The sequence below is a fragment of the Jaculus jaculus genome, chromosome 4 (genome assembly GCF_020740685.1).
Source record: "Jaculus jaculus isolate mJacJac1 chromosome 4, mJacJac1.mat.Y.cur, whole genome shotgun sequence".
NCBI classification, from domain to species: Eukaryota; Metazoa; Chordata; class Mammalia; order Rodentia; family Dipodidae; genus Jaculus; species Jaculus jaculus.
Genome location: NC_059105.1, coordinates 148,530,860 through 148,555,678, shown reverse-complemented (window position 1 = coordinate 148,555,678; position 24,819 = coordinate 148,530,860). Strand labels below are relative to the sequence as shown.

The 24,819-nt window shown below is 37.1% G+C and overlaps 1 protein-coding gene and 1 non-coding gene across 3 annotated transcripts in view; both read right to left on the bottom strand.

Annotated features, from left to right (window-relative positions):
* Arl13b (ADP ribosylation factor like GTPase 13B) overlaps window positions 1–24,819 on the bottom strand; it is a 70,505-nt gene continuing 45,686 nt past the window's right edge. The window contains exons 4-10 of one of the 2 annotated variants that reach the window (XM_004663306.3): window positions 23,885–23,990; window positions 21,458–21,660; window positions 14,913–15,027; window positions 13,041–13,266; window positions 9,279–9,392; window positions 8,125–8,193; window positions 1–827 (exon numbers count right to left, since the gene is read on the bottom strand). In XM_004663306.3, coding sequence (XP_004663363.2) covers window positions 751–827; window positions 8,125–8,193; window positions 9,279–9,392; window positions 13,041–13,266; window positions 14,913–15,027; window positions 21,458–21,660; window positions 23,885–23,990 — 910 coding nt within the window. In that variant the 3' untranslated portion in view covers window positions 1–750. The remainder of the gene's footprint in view (window positions 828–8,124; window positions 8,194–9,278; window positions 9,393–13,040; window positions 13,267–14,912; window positions 15,028–21,457; window positions 21,661–23,884; window positions 23,991–24,819) is intronic. The other variant, XM_045147824.1, reaches the window with a different exon arrangement.
* Window positions 24,441–24,547, bottom strand: LOC123460381. The gene has a single exon (XR_006636946.1). It is a non-coding gene; the product is annotated as a U6 spliceosomal RNA (small nuclear RNA).

Genomic DNA, 24,819 nt, shown 5'->3' with positions numbered 1-24,819 from the left:
TCAGGTCTCTTTCATTTATTGAAATCACCACCAAAGTAAACTATAATGACAAAATTCAACCACTCTCACATACTGCTGTCAATGAACAGAACATGTACAATAATGATCTGACAACTTGCTATTTTAGATAGGTGCTATTATTTTAAAATAAGGTCAAAATAGGATGTATACTTTAAAAATAATGCTATCACAAAACATACCTCAAGCCATTTAACACATCCTGCTTGTACAATTCATGTTTGTCAAGTAAATCAACTCTATATTCCAGACAGTTTAAATAAAGCATCTGTAGAAAAGTGCACAATCAATAAAACAGTAAACTTAAAAGTTCTGGAAGAATATAAAAATAGTTACAATTTTAGGTTAAAAATTCTCAGGAGTTTCCCTCCTATGTATATGTATCTTATAAAAAAAAGTTTTATAAAGAGAGAAAAACAGACTTAACTAGTAAAGTACACAGAGTCCATTGGCTCTATTTTGTTGGAGGGTTTTGTTGAGGAATATGCCCATGAGTGGGGATGTGTAAACCAAAGAATTAACACTGCCTCTGTTAACGTGACCCAAATGTTCTTCCCGCCTACCAATCATTTTGTTCCCTGTTTTAACCATGGAGAAGTCAATTATGAGCCCAGGTTCTTAGCTATTATCTCCTCCCTAAAATCACTGATTATCCTGCCCTCATCATCACTGTTCAGGGTTTTTCTGTTTTGGGAAAGAAGGTCTCAGGTCACCTTGCTGACAGTCAAAACGTTATGAGATCACATCTTGAGCATCTCCATTAGGTCTCTGTCGCACAGCCAGGGGAGGCAGTGGCTTCCCACCGAATTCTGCGTAAAAAAGGGAAACCAAAACCATGAAACATTTTTGGTGATAGGTTTGTTACACAGTTCATTGTTTTCCAATCAACATCTTTTAAAAAGTTAGATTTAGGGATTTGTCAATTGAGGGGATGCATGGGGAAGACAGGTAAAAATCAAAACTAACTAGAATCCAAGAAATTATGAGTAAGTTCAAAATATAACAGCCAATATAAATTTGACTTAATTTTAGTAAATGTATTACCAAGTGGATACATTTGTTATTTTTATTAGAAAACAACTTATATTATATTTATATTATATTATTTATATTATAAAACAACTGTAACTTATTTGAAATCCACACAACCTGAAAGGTGCTTAAGTCGGTATTTGTACACACCCTATTTGTATTCAGTGGTGGTTATTTCTAGATATTTTGTTAGAAGCAAATTGGACTCTTTTCCAGTAATGCTTCGCTACAGTTCAGTACTCAGGATCACTTAAAATACATTCAAAACATACTTCCCTGGGGTGGTGGGGAGATTAGTCATTGGACAATGCACATAAGCATAAGGACCACCAGGGTTAGGATCCCCAGCTCCCATGTAAATGTCACATGGGTGTGGTGGCTTCTCATAATCCCAGTGCAGAAGGGCCATACCCAGGGCCAACTGGCTAAGTAGACTAGCTGAACTGAGGAGCTCTGGGCTCATGTGAGAGACCCGGCCTCAGTAACCAGTACAGGAAGACACCTACTGTCAATCGTTGGCCCCAGCACTTGCATATGTACACACTGCACCCACAAGTGTGAACCCACATGCATATACACACACATAATACACGAACACATGCAAAGAATATACTTGGAAAATTATTTTTTAAAACAACTACATATAAAAAGGACAAATCTTAACAACATAACATATTGAAGGTATGTGTTTAAAATCTATACAGATCTAAGTGTAATTTTTGAATCTGCCACGTAGTAGATATGAGACCTTGGGGTACACATTGTTTTTGAAGTAAAAGATGGTAGTGCTGCTCAAGTCATAAGGTTATCTGGAACAATCCAAATTGCTAAGCACAATGGTAGGAAATTTTTCTGTAAAAAATATAAAATGCATGTTCACAGTAGGTCTTTTTTTAGTTCTCCTTGGAAATTAGTCTATTTCTGTAGTTGATTTTGTATGACTAATAGCTAATCATTCTATACAGAAAGGTGTTTTATTGCCTTAATCACAGATGATGTATACTGGTTTTCATGACTGACCAAAATGAAAACATAATTGTCAATATGCATTTTTATAAAGGGCTTTAAACTTCCTATAACACAAAAATTGAAGAGCAATTAAATGCTTTGATAACCAACATATAAAAAACTCATCTTTCTTCATAATTTTAAGTTTTAATAATAATACTCTTTAGCTTGTGCAGCTGATAGTTTTGACTATCAGAAGAATCTTTTATTTACTTCTCATAATATGTGTAATATATAACACACTGATGAGGTAAACATTGAGACTGTTGAAAAGTAAATATTCTCTTAAGACCCTTGTCTGAATGCATCTGTCTGCCTGTTATACATACTGAGCAAACTTTGTAGGCAATAAATAAAGAGTTACAAAGCAGAGTCAGCAAAAGATGAACCCTTTGAGCTTCCCTAAGGGATAGGGGAGGAGCTTATGAGGCCACACCCCTCACTAAGGAGCTAATGTCAGTTAAGGGTTGCTGTGGGAGGGGGAGCCATTCTCTTCAATGGAATAGGCACTTGTGCTGGGAAAATGAAAAGGCTCCATGCTAAATGGAAATTGGTTGTATGTTTGCTCAAAATATAGTTTATACATGTATGAAATTGTTAACAACCTAAATGCAAGACTCTTCCTTTAAAAATACCCAATCTGACTATAGCAAAATTGTTTTGCAACTCAGTAAATTTTAATTGACTAATCACAGTTGATTTTAAAATTTGTTAATTATCCATGCTAGCTCATCATGTATCTATTGCATATTTGCCATCAACCTTTTATCAGTATACATAAAGACATAAAGCAAAGAAATGTGTCCAATTTAGTAACAGAAGAGGACAGAATTATATGGCTGTATCATTTAATAAGGATTGCAGATAAACAACTTGATAAAACCAAACAGTTTAATGAATGTTTTTTTAATTGAAACTGAATACTTATTGTGGTTGTTTCTATCCCTATTCCATAATAGGAAAGTTGACTATATATTTTTTAAAACCTATATTAGTTACTCTTTGAGGAAATATTTTGAGGATAATATAATTAAATAATAACACTTTGTAGAGGTATATAATATTTGTTCTTGAAGGCTAAAATTTGTTAAATGCTAAAAAACAAAAATACAAGAGTGTAGTGGCCTTAACCTTAACCTATAACAACTATTTCCCATGAATTCTAATTTTAACACAAACACTGGGCTACAGTGATGGCTCAGCAGTTTAAGAGCACTACCTGTGTAAGCCTAAAGGTCTGCGGAAGTTTCAGAGACTGCTTCAGTTCATGCTTCAGTTCAATCTTCATAACCCACACAACATAAAAATTGAGCATAGCTACACACATCTGTAATATTGATCCCATGGTAAATAAGGAACCTGAGAATCTCTGGACCTTTAAAAAAAAATCTGTGTGGTGGCACACACATTTAATCTTAGCACAAGGGAGGCAGAGGTAGGAGGATCACCATGAGTTCAAGGCCACCCTGAAACTACATAGTGAATTCCACATCAGCCAGGGCTAGAGTGAAACCCTTCCTTGAAAAACCAAAAAAAAAAGTAAAAGCAAAGGCAAGCTCTAGAGTCAATAAAAGATTGGCTCAAAAAATAGCAGGAAAAACAGTGATGGAGTTGGAGTTGGACAAGTGATGTTTCATTTTGGTCAAAGCAGACAAACACATAGGGCACATACACTTGCATACATCACATATACCACATTACACACTTCCTCCCTACCCCCCCAAAAAAAAAAAATCCAATGAAAATTGAGTGGCAAGGCCTGTATCCTAGCTGCTCTTATTGTATTATTTTCCCAAAAATCAAAATTAACTCCATCTCTATGGACACTCTTTCTTCAAAAACAGCAAACCATCACATCCTTCACTGTATTCATTCAGAAAAACCACAGAGCATTTACTATGAACCAAGTACTATATCATGTGAGGACCACAGGGTATATGTGGGATCTATCATCTATATGTTTGTATATATATAATTACCCATCTGAGTTCTTTCTCTTGAGCATAATGCTGCTTGAACTGTCCTTCAGACATTTATTTCAAACAGATAAACCACAAATATATCTGCATGCTTCCAAAACAGGTTTCTTTTTAAATTTTAAATCTTGGACTGCATGAATGTACTAGCCTCCTGAGCTAAATTATACTCTCTGCCTCTTGCCTTCAACCCAAAACTCCATTTAGCCAACATTACTTACTGTAATTGCTAAAACAGCTTTTGCATATATATTTTAATATATTTTATTTATTTATTTGAGAGAAAGAGGGAGAGAGAAAATGAATGGGTGCACCAGGGCCTCTAGCCACTGCAAATGAACTCCAGATCCAAGTGCCCTCTTTGTGCACCTGGTCCTGGAGAATCGAACCGGGATCCTTAGGCTTTGCAGGCAAATGCCTCAACTGCTAAGACATCTCTCCAGTCCTCCTCTGCATATATTTCTTAATTCTCCATTTCACTTTCCATTCATTTTACTACAATAAATTCCTAACTGAAATTCATTTTTTAAGAAAGATTTATTTGAGAGAGAAATAAAAATAAAAGTATAGACACACCAGGGCCTCCAGCCACTGCAAATGAACTCCAGATGCACGTGCCGCACTGTGCTTCTGGCTTTATGCGGATGCTGGGGAATTGAACCTAACATCTGGTTTTGCAAGCAAGTGCCTTAACTGCTAAGCCTAGCCCCTAACTGGAATTAACTGAGATGTTCACTGCCATGAAGTCTATGCAATGTGATAAAAATTATTTTCTTGAGCATCAAATCTAATAACATTTCTATGAATGAAATGGTCATTATCGCTTATAAAGCCATCAACATTTTAATATATATGAAATAATTGGCAGCTAGCACAAAGTCAGAATTTGATTTATAACATTTTCTATAATTTAAAATTGTCTTTACACATACTATGCACATGAACCTAAGCTCTAGTCACATGTCTTCATGCTTTCTTGACAAATAAACTATGTTCCTCTCTTCCTCTCTGCTCTCTGCTCTCTCTCTATCTCTACAAGGTCTCACTAAGAAACACAGGATGGCCTGGAGTTATGATACTTTTACTTCAGATTTTGTAGTTTGGGGATTATAGGCATGCCTACCTTTGAATACTCATTTCTTCTGACATGCCACTTTACTTGGTAGCTCAGTACTCCATACCAAAGATCTTAATATCATGCATAGTATAGTATAGTAATTACTGGAATGAAGTATCATAGGGAAGGAAGAGGTTTATTTCCTGCTTACAGTTTTGACAGGTTTCATCACAATGGGTAAAACATGGCAGAAGCAGACAGCTGGGCATCACATCCTTACATTAGCAAGGAGGACACAGAGTGAGTGAGCAGCGAATAGTTTGGCTAGGGACACCTTATGGTCTGCCACCAGCCACACCACCTCCAGCAAGACTTTACCTCCCAAAGGCTCCAATCAGCTAGAGGCTTAATACCAAACACATGAGGTGATTGGGGGGGGGGGCATTTTATTTTCAAACCACCACATGTAAGTAAGTATAAAGACTGTCTTCTGTCTTATATACATATATTATTATATACATATATTACAGATATTCACGGCTGGAGAGATGTTTTAGCAATTCAACACTTGCCTGTGAGGCCTAAGGACCCAATTCAAGGTTTGATCCCCCATTTCCCATGTAAGCCAGATGCACAAGGTGGCGCACGCATCTGGAGTTCATTTGTAGTGGCTAAATGCCCTGGTTCTCCGTTCTTGTTCGTTCTCTCTGTCTCTCCCCTTCCCTCCCCCCCCCCCCCCCGGTCACTCTCAAATAAATATTTTTTTTTAAATAAACGATCTTCAGAAGGGTAGAATGTATGCCTGATTCATCTGCATATTGTAAATCCTTAGCTGGTATCGAATATAAAATATGTGCTCTTTTGGTGTGAGTCTAAAATGGTTACCACAAGTTCATTTGTGGTGATATTGTTGGAGGTGGTTGAATTTTCAGAAAAATGGAGTCCTTGTTATGAGGAACATGTTCATGTAGTCTTTGGCTTTTGTAACTGGTTTTGATGCTGAATGTAACAGGTTAGGAGTTGCTGGCCAGAAAAACTCAAGAATATTGTAAACAAAAGTTAACTGGCAACTCCTAGAAGTTTGGAAAGCTAGAATGTCAACAGCAGTACAGACAGTGGAGGCTATGCTCTTGAAGTGTTAGATGAGAGTAAGACCTCTACTGGGAACTGAGCTAGATGCCATTCATGTTCCAATAGGCAAAAAACTGTCTATATCCTGCCCACCCTAAAAACTTGAGAGGGGCCAAATTAAGAAGTAATGGACTAGCTTATGGGAAATTTCAAGACAGCCAAACATTCAGCCTGTTTTGCTAGGCTTATAGTGAGACTGGAAAGCAAAAAGTGGAGCAGAAAGATTTGAACAAAAAGTAGCTTGGCTTAAAAAGGAAAGGAATGCATTTGAAACAAAGAAAGTGCTCATTTGTTTGTACAGTTGGCACCCAAAAGGTGAGCACTGCTTTGGTACCTTTAGGAAGTTAAGACTGAATGATGGAACTAAGTCACTGGAGGCAGCCTATACTTCCTTCTAGTTTTGGTCTGAGCTCTCTTCCTGCTTTCCTTTGAACAAATCATTCTGCCATGCCTTCCTCACTGTGATGGAATGAAAGCCCTCTAAAATGATGAAGCAAAAGAAATCTTTCCTCCATTACACGTTGTACTGTCTTGTATTCTGCTATAGTAATGTGAATGGTAATATAGGAGCTTGTTGAAGCTTGAATTCAGTGACAAGAAAAAACATGTCTTATTAAGAAATTGTTTTTTATATATCTGTATATATATAAAATAGACATACACTAATACTGCTTCCCAACATTGAATAGTTAAATTGATAATGTAGTATACTATAAATTGATAATTACATAATAAAACATGAACTAACCTATTGCCAATAAAACCATTATAATGTTAAAAAAATCAGTAAGTAGACAAATATAACATCAAATTATATACTAATGCTTTTCTACAGATGAAATTTCTAACTTTTTTCTAGTAAGCTATCTCCCTTCGAAACAAAGTTTTTGAATAAATAAGTTGATACAGAACCATCAAAAAGTGAAATGCATCAAAAAGTGAAAAGCTGGAGAAATGGCTCAGTAATTGATTAAAGGTGCTTGCTTACAAAGCCTGTTGGACACTGTTGGCCAGTACCTATACAAAGCTAGATGCCCAATATTGCACATGCACCTGTTGCCAATCTGCAGTGGCAGGAGGCCCTGGTGCACCCACACTCACTCACTCACTCTGCCTCTTTCTCTCTGCCTCAAATAATTTTTTTAAAATGAATTGCATGTCCTTCATGAAAAAAATTATGGAGCTATAATTACACAATTACTGTTTTACATACTAGTCAGTCCTAATGTAAATTGCTACTAATGGGGAGTCATGACCATCACTTCTGCCCATAGCTCCTAGCCTTTCCTTACTTTTGTGTCCTGCAGTTCTAATGGAATAGATTGTCTAGACCGGAGCTACATTCATTTCTTTCAGGAAAAGTGTTCTCTTGATTGAACAGGACCTTAAAAAACTTTCCATGTAGCTGAACTTTATTTGGCTTAATGGAGTCATCTGTGATTTTATAGATGGGATTAAGTTTTAACAACTTCAATTAAAAATTCAGCAGCTGGAAATCTTATTGTGTCAGTGTCAGAAGTAAGAGAAACACTGTGTCATTACCACAAGATATGCTGAGCAGATATGAGACATGACAGCTATAAGCAGTATCTCATACCCAATTATTTTAAAATATTTCTTTTCATAACTATTTTCATAAGTCTATCATGGAAAAACATAAGAGTGATCCATTTTTATCTCTGAATTCTAAGAAAAGCAGATATCAAGTTACAGACATGTATAGTACACTTCAAAATAAAAATAAAAAACAAAATGAAAAACAAAGAGCCAGATGCAATGAAAAAAGATGAAAATGGATCTGAAAGACTCCCAAAAATAAAATGCTCAGTTTTTGAAGTTGCAAGATAAAGAGAAGTAGACGCAGCAGGCACAGGCAGACTGAGAACTGATCCTTTGCATTACCATTACGTCGTGTTTCACCCAGAGGCTCAAGTTTTGGAAGTCTAGTGACTTTGGGAGTTCCCCAGCCAACTAAAGGAAAGAAAAAGATTAGAGGCACTGTTAAATTAATGTTTCTTAAGGTCGTTCCAGAGGATACCTCCTTTGACAGGACAGTGTGTACATGATATTCCATGTCAATTCAGTAGACGGAATGACATAACACTGAGTAGCCACAAACCCATTTCAAGTGGCTTCTAGTTCAAAATGTGACTGTAGGTTATTACTATCTGCTTTAAATCTTTAACTCACCTTTCATTAGAAACAAATACCCTTTCATCACTGTCAACTTTACATTACCATTCTTTTTTTGTTTGTCTATTTTTGTTTTTTGACGAAGGGTCTAGCCCAGGCAGACCTGGAATTCACTATGTAGTCTCAGGCTTGCCTGGAACATAAGGTTATTCTCCTACCTCTGCCTCTCAAATACTGGGATTAAAGGTGTGCACCACCATGCCTGGCTTTTGGCTACCATTCTAACTCTTAGCAGAAGCTGCAAGAATTGTTTTCTTATGAAATGAAAAATCCGAAATGAGTGCTTTAAAAATTCTTAAAGGAAGATCTTGCTAGCTCAATCTCTGTAGCAGGACAAGGACACAACAAGCATTTATTTAGTTATCAGGTATCTATTGAGCACCTATAGGAGATGAAGTACTATGCTTAATACTGAAAGGTTGCTTACAGATATCATGGAGCCAAGTTTAACCAGCTAATCTCTACAACACTTTAGGAGCTAAGCGGGTACAATGGATTTATATTGAGAAATCAGTAATTTAGGTAACTTTTAAGATGAAAATTCAAACATTTAAAAAATTTCTATCAGCTATAAATCTATTCAACTGGAATTCCTTTTAGCAATATGAGAGAGAGAGAGAGATTCAAATAGTTTAATACGTTCTAAAAATTACTCTGGGGAAAGTTTGCTTAATAGGTTTGTACCCTTTTTTTTCTTAAAACTAATACTTAAGTTGGCAAATTCTGTATAAAGTAGATCAGAATTTCTTACAAATTCACAAAGTACTGAAAATGCTTAATGAAAATTACATAAATTCTATCATTTGTTCCTACACGGTTGAAAGCAGTATTTCTACCTGCAGCATTAGTATCAACTTGCTCACCAGGAGGGGGAGGGGGTGGAGTTGGACTCTTCGGAACAGACTCATCTGCATTAACTGGTTCCACCCGATGACTCCTTTTCATTCTCAGTTTCTTAGTTTTCTTTTTAAAGTTATCTATAAGAATATAGAGAAGGAATTTTGCATCATGAAAAAGTGAACTTCTATAATAAAAAAGAATAAAATGAGCTGGGCATGGTAGCACATGCCTCTAATCCAGCACTCGGGAGGCAGAGATAGGAGGATCAAGGATCACCATAAGTGCGAGACCACCCTGACAACATAGTGAATTCCAGGTCAGCCGAGGCTACAGCAAGACCCTACCTTGAGAAAACAACAAAATAAAACAAAAAGAATAAAATGAGATTACTAATGTTGTTATTACTAAAGAAACCTATGCAATTTTAACAATTGTTATCAATAATCAAATGTGAACTTGCATTTACTAAGAATAAATTTTAGATGTCTGGACTGAAGAGATGGCTCAGTGATTAAAAGCATTTGCTTGCAAAGCCTAATGGCTGCCCAAGTACAATTTCCCAATACCTACATAAAGCCAGATACTTAAAGTGGTATATGTGTCTGGAGTTTGATGGCAGTTTCAGGATGCTCAAATAAATAATTAAATTCAATTTTAAAAATTGATGGGGCTGGAGAGATTGCTCAGTGGTTAAGGCACTTGCCTACACAGCCTAATGATGTGGGGTTCATTTCCCCATTACCCACATAAAGGCAGATGCACAAAGTGATGCATGCATCTGAAGTTCACTTTCAGCAGCTAGAGGACCTGGCACACCCATTCCCCTTCTCTCTCCTTTGCTCTCTCAACTTTCAAATAAATTTTAAAAACATTAAAAGCCAGATGTGGTGGTACACACTTTCAATTCTAGCACTCAAGATTGAGATGGGACGATTACTGTGAGTTTGAGGCCAGCCTGGGCTACAGTGAGACCCTACCTAAAGAGAGAGAGAGAGAGAGAGAGAGAGAGAGAGAGAGAGAGAGAGAGAGAGTAAAAAGCTTGTCTGGCTGAGTAGATAAACACATGTTTGAAGAATATAACACAAATCGCTAGAAGCTAATTTTATGTGCATAGAGGCTTTAACTTCCAAAAGTATCTAGTATTTTTTCCAAATGTCATATTAAACAACTATACTGTATAACCATAGGAGTTTGCCTAAAACTCAGGAAGCCCTACAAAAATGGAAAAGAGAAGACATTCCTTAGTAAAACATGTAGAATGAGTCTAGGTTTAAACACTACAAAAAGTCCTTTGAAATCGACAGGAAAGATTCCAATAAAACTAAACACATAATTCATTAAAATAATCCCTAAATAAGATATACCTAATGTAAGCACATGTAACCAAAATGACAATTAGTGAGCCTAGCATAATTTTATTTCTCAAAAATAAAAACAAAGCACTATATATTCTCACATAAACACATATGAACATTATAAGAATACCTATATTAATACGTAAATTTTAACAATGTAAAACCAGGATATTTTTGATTTACTTGAAAGAAAGAGAGGGAATAAGCACTCAAGTACCTCTTATCATTACAAGTAAACTCCAGACAAATGCATCATTTTATATGTCTGGCTTTACATAGTGCTGGGGAGTTGAAACCATGCCAGCAGGCCTTATAAGCAAATGTCTTTAACCACTTACCCCTCTCTCCAGCCCCAAAATATTTTTTAACTGATCAAATTCAAAAAATCAGAGTTATGGATATCTCCTAAGATTAATTTTAAACAGTATTAAATGGATATGTAACATGCAGAAAAAGCATTTTCTAAAAACATTATCAGACTGGAGACATGGCTTAGTGGTTAAGGCACTTGCTTGCAAAGCCAGAGGACCCCAGGACAAATGTAAGCCAGATACACAAGGTGATGCATGAATATGGAGTTTGTATAAAGTGACTAGAGGTCCTGGCACACTCATATTCTCTCTCTCTGTCTCTCAAATAAATAACAATTAAATTTAAAGATTAAACAAAAAATCTGCAAAACCTACAAGCACATTTAGAAATAAATTATTTTTTCTAATGAGTATCATTTGAGGCATTAGAATCAAAGTAATTATTTTGAAATTAAAGCTTCAGGCTTTCTAGCTGGAAGAATGGAGGAGCAGGTTTTAGTCAAGTACCATAAGGTTATTTAGGATGGGTAGTAACGGGGGAGGAAGGGGTGGAAGAACTTAGAATGCTCAACATGAGAGCTATACTGAGGCTCAGCACAGGTACAAGGGAGACAACTAATCTCATGTTACACCACCTCAAGTCCCTGGTTTCCATGGTGGTGAAATACCCCATGATAGCTACATGATAGTACTCTGTTGATAATGTAATGAATGTGAAAGCAGGATTTACAGAATAAAACAAGTCATTATGATGGACATTTATTTACTGACTTAGCTCCCCCTATGCTATTATATTGTCAGATCATTTGCCTAATTACTTTTTAATAATTAGTACTAGATACTTTTAAATAGCGGGGACAGTACTGTAATAAGATTTGCCTTCTTTATAGTTCTGTTAATGGAGTTAGGCACATATGGGCATACATGCCCTAATTTCCCAACTTTCAAAAATACAGCTTCAGGGCTGGAGAGATGGCTTAGCGGTTAAGCGCTTGCCTATGAAGCCTAAGGACCCCGGTTCGAGGCTCGGTTCCCCAGGTCCCACGTTAGCCAGATGCACAAGGGGCGCACGCGTCTGGAGTTCGTTTGCAGAGGCTGGAAGCCCTGGCGTGCCCATTCTCTCTCTCAATCTGTCTTTCTCTCTGTGTCGCTCTTAAATAAATAAATAAAAAATACAGCTTCAAATTTACAACTCGTATAGTAAAATATCCATGTTGGCTAATATGCAGTTCATAGATTTTCTTTTACTATGTTTTTATAAAGTCTTACATACAGATGAGCCAGAAGAATAATTATTGATCATTCCCCATTTGATAGGCAGTGTGGTTAGGAACAGTGCAGGTTTTTAAGTATAAAAACCCTGAGAGTAAAGATAGATAATGCTTATCCCCATTTTACAGTTTAAGAAGCTAAGTCTGAAGAACATAGCTTACATGTTATATAACTTACCTAGATCTAATCAATGAGAGTCAGTATTTTATCTCAGATTGTCTGATTCTGTTAAATCACATAAGCATTTACAAAAAGAAAATCATTATAAATTGAAGACTGTATATGACACTAAATAGAGGCAAATGGAAAATGTCTAGTTGACAAGTCAATTGTCATTTTCCCTTCTGCTCACTCTTTTTCTTTCTGCTGGACACTAAATTCAGGTTCTTGCATATGCTAAGTGCAAGTTCTACCACTGGCAACTTTTTTCCTTTTTTTGAGTTCTCAATTATTTTGCATCTATATAAATGGCCAATGCAAAATGAAAAAGATACTAATTGTAGCATTATGTCTTTAAAAAGCAAACAAACAAGAGAAGACCTTAAAGGTGTTCAGGAACTTCCAAGGATTCATGAGATTTATTCTGTACTCCAAATTGAAGAAAATAAAACTGAAATTGACTTTACAACTGAAATTTTTTAAAGTTATAAAGAACCATATCGTAAGTGAACAGAGAAAAAAACTTAGAAGAAAATTAGCAAACAAGTAACTAAAAACTTATAGAAGATCTTAACGACTTCATTTGGAAACAAACATTATATAATAGGACTTTTTAATGACAATAAATATTATAAATGAATATATATACACACACATATGAAAATTATAAACTAGTGATATTTATCACCTGATTCTGATGATCGCTGATCTGTCTCATCTTCATTCTCCAACTGCTGTGTTAATACCTCTTTGTAATTGTCTACAATGTCAAGTTCATCATTTTTGAGGTTACTGTCACCAGCCTGTTCCGGTGTTTCTACTTGCCCAGGCTCCACTTCATGTCTCAGGAGACAGTTATCACTATCGTTTTCCACAGTTTGTTTCTGTTTTTCTCTTTCACGTTTTTTTTCATTCTAGCAAAAATTGAAAGACATTATTTTTATCATAACAGTCACTTTTAACAGCATTTTAAGGAAGAAATTAAGAACTTCCTGTAACTTCCATAGAACTGTGATAATAATATAAATTGTTTGCTGAATATATTATTAAAACATGCTAAGCCAAGGAGGAAAGCTACTACTGACTGGGTGGATATGATGTACCTACAAAACTGCCTGCGAAGTAGATTAGTGCTGCTCTCACCTTTGGTCAGAAAAGCTTCTTTCTCTCAAAGTACTGACAATAAGTGACTATTGTGTGTCAGTGCTAAATAAGACATCTATGTTACCCTCTCCAAAAGGCAGAAAACATTATGGAAGAGGGGCCAGAAAGAATATAAGAGCCAGAGGATGGGAAGGAGCCCTGTGGAACACTGTCTTCCAGTCATGAAGTGAAATTTATGAACATGAACATGTGTTTATTTCCATGTCAATGAGTAAATGAAATGCTTGTAATCATGCCGTGTGTGTGTACGCTCATGCGTGCTGTATATGGTGCTGAATTTCCAGTAATTACACTAATGTTTTGAATGGTTTATAATTTATTTTACCAATTACTTTTTTCTTTTCTTTTCTTTTCTTTTTTTTTTTTTTTTTTTGAGGTAGAGTCTTGCTGTAGTCCAGGCTAACCTAGAATTCACAATGTATTCTCAGGGTGGCCTCGAACTCACAGCAATCCTCCTACCTCTGCCTCCTGAGTGCTGGGATTAAAGGCGTGTACCACCATGCCCAGCTCCAATTACCTTTAAAAGGACAAAGAAGTTATGTGTAAAGTTTTACTATTATAAGAAGTAAACTGCCTTGTTTGTGTGTATGTACATGTTTTTGTGTATGTGACAAAACACAGGTGTGCACATGTTATGATGTGTGTGTGGAGGTCAGAGGACAACTTTCTGTTTGTCCTTGCCTGTCCACCTCACTTGAGACATAGTTTCTCACTTATGCTGTTCTTTGCTGCATTCACCAAGAGCTTCTGGGAAGTTCTCTTCTCTCTGCCTCCCATCTTCCTGTTGGCTGGGACTACAGACGCCCAGAGCTTTTTACATGGGGTCCAGGCACTGAATTTGGTACTCCAGCTTCAGTGGCACTGGAACATGGTATTTTGGATAAACTGAATCCATATCCTTGGGCCATGGTCACTCATACTAGGATCCAGAATAAGCTATCTCTTATTTCTTTTGATGTGAGAGTTGTGTTTGGAAGTGAGGAAATTATCAACACTGGTTTAGAGAATAAATATGTTAGTGCTATAAAAAAATAGATGTATCAAATCAGTAACTGTAATACTTGCTATATTAACCTAATTTTTATTTTTATTCCCGTATGTTTTCAAGTCATTTCTTCACTTTTTACCCACTATAAAAGAGTTGTTTTTTTTTTTTTTAAAAGCGTGCATTTTAGGTAAGTATTCTAGCAATGAACTACACCCTTAGCCCCTGTAATAAATTGGAAGAGAGGAAAAAGAAAATTTTCATTTCATCTCTCTCTCCTTGGATTTGTTACAAATAATCACTGAACAAATTCTTCCATCTCCTTGCCTCATTTCTGAATTCCTCACTTCCTTTCTCAATTTCTAACTTTATTATTTCAGATATAAAAGCTACACTTGCCACAATTCATACCTCAATGATTACAGCTGCTATTGGCTGGAAAGGATTAGCAATAACTGTTCCTGGGTCCAACTCAGCCTGATCGCTGGTTCCATCACATTCAGTCTGTTCTTGCTGTCTTTGTTCTCTATGTTTGAGGGGGAAAAATTAAAATTCCTTTTGAAAAAGGGCTGAACTATTTTCATAAGACCCATTTGCAGTGGGCTTGAGGCAATTTAAACTTGGTAATTTAAATGCCTAGCCGTGACTTTCAATTACTGAGAACAGTTCAGAAAGCCTTATGCTGGTATGGAGACTCTATCCTCATAAAAATTAATCATTTATATTTTAAAAGAAAGATATTCTGGAAAGAGGAAGAAAACAGAACACAGTCCCCTGTCAAAAACGGAGTGGGTAAAATCAATGCAACAAACCAGAAAAGTATGTTTCTTCTGGGCATGGTAGTGCACGCCTTTAATCCCAGCATTTGGGAAGCAGAAGTGGGAGAGTTGCCATGAGTTCGAGGCCACCCTGAGATTACATAGTGAATTCTAGGTCAGCCTGAGGTAGAGTGAGACCCTACCTCGAAAAACCAAAAAAAAAAGGAATGTATGTTTCATAGAAAGAAGGTGAAGAAGGCTACTGGGAACCAATAGGGAAGTGAAGAGAAAACCTCACAATATGAGGGGAAAGGCAACTCAGAGCAAAGCCCAAAACAACATTCCACTAGGCTCCCCTCCTAGGACAGTAGACCATGCTGCAAGCTGCAAGCATAATGCAAGACTGAGAACACTAGCGAAACCCACCACCATAGCCAACAGGGGCTCCTGACCAGAGAAAACTAGATCCCACAGCTCTGTAACCAAGGATTAGGTCTTAGAGTGGCTCTTCCTGTTAACAACCTGGAAATCTTTTCCATCACTCAGCAAACACTGAGACAGATCTCACTAGCAGCCATTTTGAGGAAGGGTCTATTCTTGGGGACTAAGTGTAATGTGTATCACAGAACGAACACAATTCTGGGCCCCTGAGAATACCTTGCATTACTTGCCAAGCCTGTCATGTAAAAAGCCTCCAGAGTCAGTACAGATGTCCCAGGGGCATCATTAACCAAACCCACGTAAGGCCAAACTCAGCCAGGGAGCAGGCTGCACACTGACCTCAACTGTAAAGAGGGAGCTGAGCATAATCTCAACAGGCTTCCACTATGACCCACTAGTCCTTCAACAGTGCAGGATTCCAATATTAGAAGACCCACAAAGGTTGGATTGTAAACAATCCTACTACCTTGGCTAGGAAAAAATTTTGAGAAATATAAAAGGCATACAACAACTGAAGCAAAATGATAAAAATCCTAAATGAATCAATAACAAACAATAGGAAGAGGTAAGACTCTCCCAACCAAAAAAAAAAACAAAAAACAAAAAACATAAGAGCAGACAGACAGATTCACTATTAAATTATGCTTAGCATTTAAAGGAGAATTAATATGAGTACTCCCTAAAATAGAAAGGAAAGGAACTTTCCAACCTCATTCTATGAAGTCAGTATGATTACTCTTATTCAAAATCTAATAATGGTTCAACAAGTAAATAAAAGATCCATATCCTTGATGAACACAGATGCAAAAATCCTCAAGAAAATATTTGCACAATAAATTCAAGACAACACTGAAAAGATTATCAACCATGATCAAGTTGGTTTCATTCCAGAGATGCAAGGATTGTACTCTGGGCACAAATCAAAATACAACAGAGCATGCAGATAGAATCAAGGGCAGGAATTATATAATCACCTCCATATATGACAAAAAAAAATGCCTTAGAGGGCTGGAGAGATGGCTTATCAGTTAAGGTACTTACTTGCAAAGCCAAAGGACCAAGGTTCAATTCCCCAGGACCCACATAAGCCCAGATACACAAGGTGGCACAAACGTTTGGAGTCATTTGCAGTGGCTGGAGGCCCTGGTGAACCCATTCTCCTCTATCTGCCTCTTTCTCTCTCTCTCTCTTTAAAATAAATAAAAATAGTTTTAAATGACTTTGGAGAAATTCAATATACCTTAGAGATAAAAGGCCTTAATGAGGTGAGTATGGCAGATAAAGGCTAGATGTCACAAAACCATAGCCATTATCACATTAAATAGGGAAAGATGAGATAATTCCCTCTAAAACCAGTAAAGTTAAATACTCAAGAATAAGCTAAGGAGGCAAAACCAATACAATGAGTTATAAAACACTGAAGGAAGAAATGAAAAGGCACTAGAATGGAGAAGGAACTTGCATGTTCAAAGATAGGCAGACCACTGTGAAAATATCCCTAACACTAAAAGGAATCTGCAGTTTCAATGCACTCTCCATCAGTATACCAAAATACCAATGATGTTCTGCACAGAACAAGAAAAATAATAACAAAGTTATATATGGAAGTACATCCCCAAATAGCCTAAGAAATCTAGTAAAAAAACAAAAGTGGTGGAGGAATCACAATAGCTGATTTTAAAATATATTAAAAAGCCACAGTAAAACAATAACCCCACAGTGTTGTATGCAAACATATGGACAAAACAGCATAGTGTAGAACACTCAAAAATTAAGTCCAAGCATCTAAAAAAATTCTCAAAGTATACACTGGAGACAAGACTGTCAGTGTAATGAATGGTGCTAGGATAACTGGATACCCATATATAGAAGACTGCAGCTACGTTCCTAACTTCTAATCCATGAATACAAAGGTAATAATAAATGACAATTTAAAACTCCTTAATGGAAAAACTGAAACTTTGAAAACTAACTGAGGGAAAAAAATAGAGGAAGCACCTCAAGCTTTTGGACAGGTAATGGTTTTCTGAATAGGACTCCCAACAGCTCTGAAATAAAAACATGAATTTACAAATGGTATTACATCAGATTTTTAAAGCTCTGTACAGGAAACGAAATAAGCAACAGAATGAAAAGAAAATCTACAGAGTATAAGAAAATTCTTGCCAGCTTTTTATGTGACTGCATTTTTTAGAAGAAAGGGCTGATGGGGCTGGAGAGATGGCTTAGCGGTTAAGTGCTTGCCTGTGAAGACTAAGGACCCCAGCTCAAGGCTCGATTCCCCAGGACCCACATTAGCCTGATGCACAAGGGGGCGCACACAACTGGAGTTCGTTTGCAGTGACTGGAGGCGCTGGCGCACCCATTCTCTCTCTTTCTCTCTGCCTCTTTCTCTGCCACTCTCAAATAAGTAAATAAAATAAATAAAAAAAATTTTTCAAAAAAAGGGCTGATGGCTCAGTGATAAAGGAACTGGCTTGTAGAGCCTGATGACCCAAGTTTGATGCCCCAGTACCCACATAAAGGCAAGTGCACAAACTGGCACATGCATCTGGAGTTCATTTGCAGTGACAAGAAGCCTTCGCATGCTCATTCTCTCTCCCCCCACTTGCAAAAGTAATAAATATGTTTTTTAATATTTGGAATAAACTGGGCAGGGTGGTACATGCAACACTTGGGAAGTAGAGGTAAGAGGATAGCCATGAGTCCAAAGCCACCCTGAGACTATATAGTGAATTTCAGGTTACCCTGGGCCAATGTAATGTCACCTTGAAAAACCAAAAATTAAAAATAAATAAATAACATTTAGAATAAGGAGCTCCAAAAAGCTAATGACAAAAGAAATTTAATCAAAACATGGGGAAATTATCTAAAGAGTCACTTATCTGCTGGGCGTGGTGGCGCATGCCTTTAATCCCAGCACTTGGGAGGCAGAGGTAGGAGGATCGCCATGAGTTCAAGGCCATCCTGAGACTACAGAGTGAATTCCAGGTCAGCCTGGACTAGAGTGAGACCCTTCCTCGAAATACAGAAAAAAACAAAAAAAAGAGTCACTTATCAAAGAAGTACAACTGGTAAAATAAATATAAGAAATGGTGTTCATCATCTTCTGTCATTGTAAATACAACTCAAAACTACCCTGAGCCAGGCATGGTGGTGCACACCTTTAATCCCAGCACTCAAGAGGCAGAGGTAAGAGGATCGCTGTGAGGTCAAGGCCATCCTGAGGTATTCCAGATCAGCCTGGACTAGAGCAAGACCCTACCTCGAAAAAACTAATAAATAAAAATCCTGGGCTGGAGAGATGGCTTAGCGGTTAAGCGCTTGCCTGTGAAGACTAAGGACCCCGGTTCAAGGCTCGGTTCCCCAGGTCCCACGTTGGCCAGATGCACAAGGGGGCGCACGCGTCTGGAGTTCGTTTGCAGAGGCTGGAGGCCCTGGCGCGCCCATCCTCTCTCTCTCTCTCCCTCTATCTGTCTTTCTCTCTGTGTCTGTCGCTCTCAAATAAATAAATAAAAAAATTAAAAAAAAAAAAAATCCTACCCCAGTCAGAATGGCTGACATCAATAAAACAAAGTGAAACAGAACAAAAACACTAGCTGGCAAGAGTTTGGTGGTAAAAGAAGTCTTCCTGCTTTGTAGAAATATGTATTAACACAGCAACAATGGAAAACGTGGTGAGGGTTTCACAAGATACTAAAAGGAGAATCCCACATGACTCAGCTGCCCCACTCCTGTGTACCCTAAGGAAGAGATACCTGCGTACTCCAGACCACTGCAGACTGTTCACATTAACCAAGTTACGGATGTAGCCTAGGTGCTCATCAACAGATAAGGAAAAAAATACACATACACAATGGCATAGTATTCACCCATCAAAGGGTGAAATTACACCATGTGCACAAACACAGATGGAACTAATGGACTCATGTTTAGAAAAATAAGCCACATACAGAAAATTTAAGGACTGAATCTTTTATCTCATATGTGGAAACTAAAGCTCTACAACTCAAAAGGAACTATAAGGTAATAGGAAAGAAATGGGGGACAAGTGGCTAAAGGTGTTACCAGAGAGGGTGAATGTAATCAAAGAATGTTGCATATGTGTAAGGGAATGTCAAAATGAACCCATTAATTTGTACACTATGTACTAATAATTGAAAATTTAAAAAGAAATGGCTCCCTGCTCAGTCTTTTAGTATAACATTTGCACTACAGCATTGGGAATAATCATTTCTATGACTGTTATCTGAGCCTCAGTTTTTCTAATAAGGGTAATCTCAGACGGTTATTTCAAAGACCAAATAAATGTAATATATCTAAGACAACTTGAACATACCTGTAGAGTGATCATTGTTATTAATGTTACTTATTTATTAGTAACACTTTCAGGTACATATTAACATGGTCTTTTTATATTTAAATAGCACATTTTCTACTTAATAAAAATGACTATCACAACCAATGATACTGGGTTTAACGACACTAATTAGATTGCTTTTCAGTCTCTCTCTTTAAATGCCAAGTTATTTTTAGTTTTGGAGTTATAACCTGACAAGGTCATTCTCCTACCACATAAGGGCAAGACTGGGGAAAATCAGGAAAGACTGAGTACTGGAAATGCTCTCCAAATCTTGATCTAGAATAATATATGGAAAGGTAAAAACTTTTAAAAGTGACTAAAATTACATTTTCTGTGTCCAACTTGATTTTTATTGCTTGTCACCTTCCTCCTTCCCTTCTTCCTTTGTCACCTCCATCTTTCTTTCTCTCCTCTTCCATCTCTCTCTCCCCTCAGTTCCTTCCTTCCTCTGTATTTTTAAAAAACATATATTTTTATTTATTTGAGAGAAAGAGGCAGAAAGAGAAACAGAGAGGAGGAATGGGCACACCAGAGCCTTCAGGCACTGCAGACAAACTCCAGATGCATGTGCCACCTTGTGCATCTGGCTTACGTGGGTCCTGGAGAATTGAACCTGGATCCTTTGGCTTTACAGGCAAGTGTGTTAACCAGTAAGCCATTTCTCCAGGCCCCTTCCTCTCTCTTTCTTTCTGAATTCTTTCTTTCTCCTTCCTCCCTCTTTTTTCCCCTCACCCCCCTATCTTTTCCTTTCTCCCTTTCTTTCTTCCCTCCCTCCCTCCTTTCCTTCTTTCTTTCTTCACCCCCCTTTGGTTCTAGGGATTCAATCTGTGGATTAAAACAGATTACCACTATATTCTACCAATGAGCTAACATTGTATTTTTACTGCTTGTACTCTATGCTTCTATGTTTTAAATGGAAGAGGGGAATTTTCAGAAAACTGTGGCCATAAATTTATTTTTATATATACATGAAAAGTACTACACATAAATTATTGGTTTATTAAGCTTTATATCATTAAAATATACATCATGATTAAAAAAAACTCAGATATTCCCACAGTAACTAGAACTTCCCATCAGCAGTCACCAATACTACTCATCTTGTTTTATATATCAGGAGAGGATAGATGTAGAAAATTGGCGTGATCATATGATTCAAATTATAGGGGGTACTTTTAAAAATATTGTCTTCTTTAAATCCCATCTTGTAATGTAAAACATCATCAGAAGTCTGCCTGCCTCCACAATGTCAGGGAACCCCTCTCAAAGCCTCCTGAGTGATAACTAATATCATGGCATAGAGATGAAACTGAAGAGACAGACTGGACAGGCAAACCTATAAAAGTACCTTTGTTTCCTTCTCAGGTGAGCTGCTGTAAATGTAATCCACTTACCTTTCTTCCCTTATTTTTCGCACTCGCTCTGCCCTTTCTCGTTTCTCCTGCTCCTCAAGAGCGCGTTGTTCTGTAGTATCTTTTTGGATGCGTTCACTCAAGGCATCAAAGTCTTTTGCAATGATATGTAGTAGCCAAAAAAGGCCTTTTTTGATGGATTTGTCAATTTTCTTTCCATATCCCAAGACTGCTGAACAAGGTTCCTGAGACAAAAATTTACTTGACTCAAGGATTAAATTAAAAGTTCTCCACACAAATATCCATAAACCATTAAATATAATTATGGGTAAGCCAATACTAATCCATTTAAGTTAATATGATACCTAATTATTTAACTTCCAAAACAAACCTTTTATTTTCTGTTTTTATTTATTTATTTATTTATTTATTTATTTATTTATTTATTTGAGAGCGACAGACACACAGAGAAAGACAGATAGAGGGAGAGAGAAAGAATGGGCGCGCCAGGGCTTGCAGCCTCTGCAAACGAACTCCAGACGCGTGCGCCCCCTTGTGCATCTGGCTAACGTGGGACCTGGGGAACCGAGCCTCGAACCAGGGTCCTTAGGCTTCACAGGCAAGCGCTTAACCGCTAAGCCATCTCTCCAGCCCACCAAAACAAAACTTTGCAATAACTTTAGCATTACCAAGTTAAAAAAAATACCTATAAACATTATCTGTAAGTTAAAAGACATACTATGATTTAAGAAGTTGACAGGCTGTCATATACAAAGTGGCCTTGGTATTCAAGACATCACAGCAGCTGAAGCTACCTACATAAGACATGAATAACAAGAGGAAAAGAATGATGACATCAAAATAGAAGACAGAGGGTCTGGAAAGATGGCTTAGTTAAGGTACTTGCCTGCAAAGCCTAATGACCTGAGTTTGATTCTTCAGTACCCATGTAAGGGCAGATGCACAAGGTGCATCTGGAGTTCATTTGCAGTGCCAAGAGGCACTGGTACACCCATTCCTCACTGCTCCCCCACCCCAAGCAAGGTAGTGTATTATTTTAATCCCAGCACTCAGAAGACTGAGGTTGGAAGATCATGTTCAAAGGCAGCCAGAAACTGCATAGTGAATTTCAGCTCAGCCTGGGCTAGAGTTAGACCCTACCTTGAAAAGCATACCAAAAAAAAAAAAAAGAGGAAGAAGAGGAGGAGGAAGAAGAAGGAAGAAGAAGACAGACAGACCAGTTTGAAAAAAGAAAGATTCACTGTAGGGGGATTTAGGAGAGGAAACAGAAAGGTTGTGAGAGGGGATTATGATCATAGTATATTGTCTATATATATGGAAGCTGTCAATAAAAAGTTAAAAAAAAAGAAGTTGGCTAGATCAGATATAATGATAAACAAGTTTACTGGTAACAAAACTGAACTGCCATAAGAAATATACCATTGATTAAGAATACCATGAAGGTTATGGAGAGATGGCTCAGCAGTTAAAGCACTTGCCTGCAAAGCCTAACCAACCTGGGTTTGATTCCCCAATACACACATAAAGCCAGATACATGAGGTGGCAAAAGTATCTGGAGTTCGTGTGCAGTGGCTCGAGGCCTTTGGTACACCCATTCTCTCTCTCCTCTCCTCTTCTCTCTCTCAAATAAATAATGTTAAAAAAAAAAAAGAATACCATGAAGTTTTAATTTCTTATACCAAGGAATTTATATCAATAAACATCCATACAATCACAAAATAACCTTACAATCATATTATAAACTGAGAATAATAACTCCTTTGTGCATCTTCCTTAAGAGTATATGACAACTCTCCTGTTCAAATATTCAGTTTTTCACACTGAAATTTTACATCTATATTCTTTGTTCCAATTCCCAAAATTTTCAGCATGAAAATCTATTGGTCCTATCAACATTACCTAATGCAAGAAGCTCTTTAAAATCATAAAAGAAAGTCTGTGGAAGTCAGCAATAACTAAACAGAAAACAAATATAGCATTAACTAATAACAACAGACTAAAAGTGATTGAGATAGGGAGGAATATGATGGAGAATGGAATTTCAAAGGGGAAAGTATGGGGGGGAGGGTATTACCATGGGATTTTTTTTTTAATTTTTTTGGTTTTTTTTTTTAATTATTTGAGAGCGACAGAGAAAGAGGCAGATAGAGAGAGAATGGGCGTGCCAGGGCCTCCAGCCACTGCAAACCGAACTCCAGATGCGTGCGCCCCCTTGTGCATCTGGCTAACGTGGGTGCTGGAGAATCGAGCCTCGAACCGGGGTCCTAAGGCTTCGCAGGCAAGCGCTTAACCGCTAAGCCATCTCTCCAGCCCGGGATATTTTTTTTATAACCATGGAAAATGTTAGTAAAATTAAGTAAATAAAAATTTTAAAAGTACCTTTTAAGATTGTTCAACAATTCGATATTTTTTTACCCAAGTTTCTAATATATTTAAAAACAACTTACTATCTGACATAGGCACTTGTGTTCATTGACCAACTTTTCAAGAGACAGACATTCAATCACATCAGCTTCTCCCAAAGCTCCTTCTTTGTCTTGCTTATTTGCCAGCCTAGAAAGACATGAATGGTTTTACAGCAAATCTACATTCACATGGCCTCTTAAAATTTATTCTGACCATAATCTTTTTCTATAATTTTACATCTACTGATTATATAACAAACATGTTTTTAAAAATACTGCATAACAGACTAAATCATTTATCTACTATTGCTAAAATTATGTTTGGCCAATAAAAGCAAAACCAAGCATAGCATGTGATATATACCTTTAATCACAGAACTTGGAAAGCAGAGGTAGGAGGATTGCTATGAGTATGATGTCAGCCTGAGACTACACCAGTGAATTTCAGGTCAGCCAGGGGTAGAGCAAGACCCTTTCCATGAAAACCCACAAAAAATAAAAATAAAAAAAGCAAAACTAGGTAAACAAAGTGCAAACAGTAAATCAATCGACTAGTTAAAACCTACAAACAGAAAAATCAGTAGGATACTGTTTAAAAAAATATATGGAATGCTTCACGAATTTACATGTCATCCTTGCACAGGAGCCATGCTAATCTTCTCTGTATTGTTCCAATTTTTGTATATGTGCTGCCAACGCAAGCACAAAGTAGGGTATTTTTCATAGCCACAAGTCAAACACTAGGTCTTTATATTGTTACTAAAAGCAAATCAACACCACCAACCTACACTACTTTCATGTTCCTACTGTCTTTGTACACAAACCATGCTTTAAATGCCAAAACTTCTTTCCAATCCAAAATTTCAATGTATGACTGTCTGTGTAAACGTGTATAGTTTGCTTACAAACACTTGGGGAACTAAATGAAAAACTTTAGTATATTCCAAGGAAAGTTAAGAAATTTTACTTATTACTAC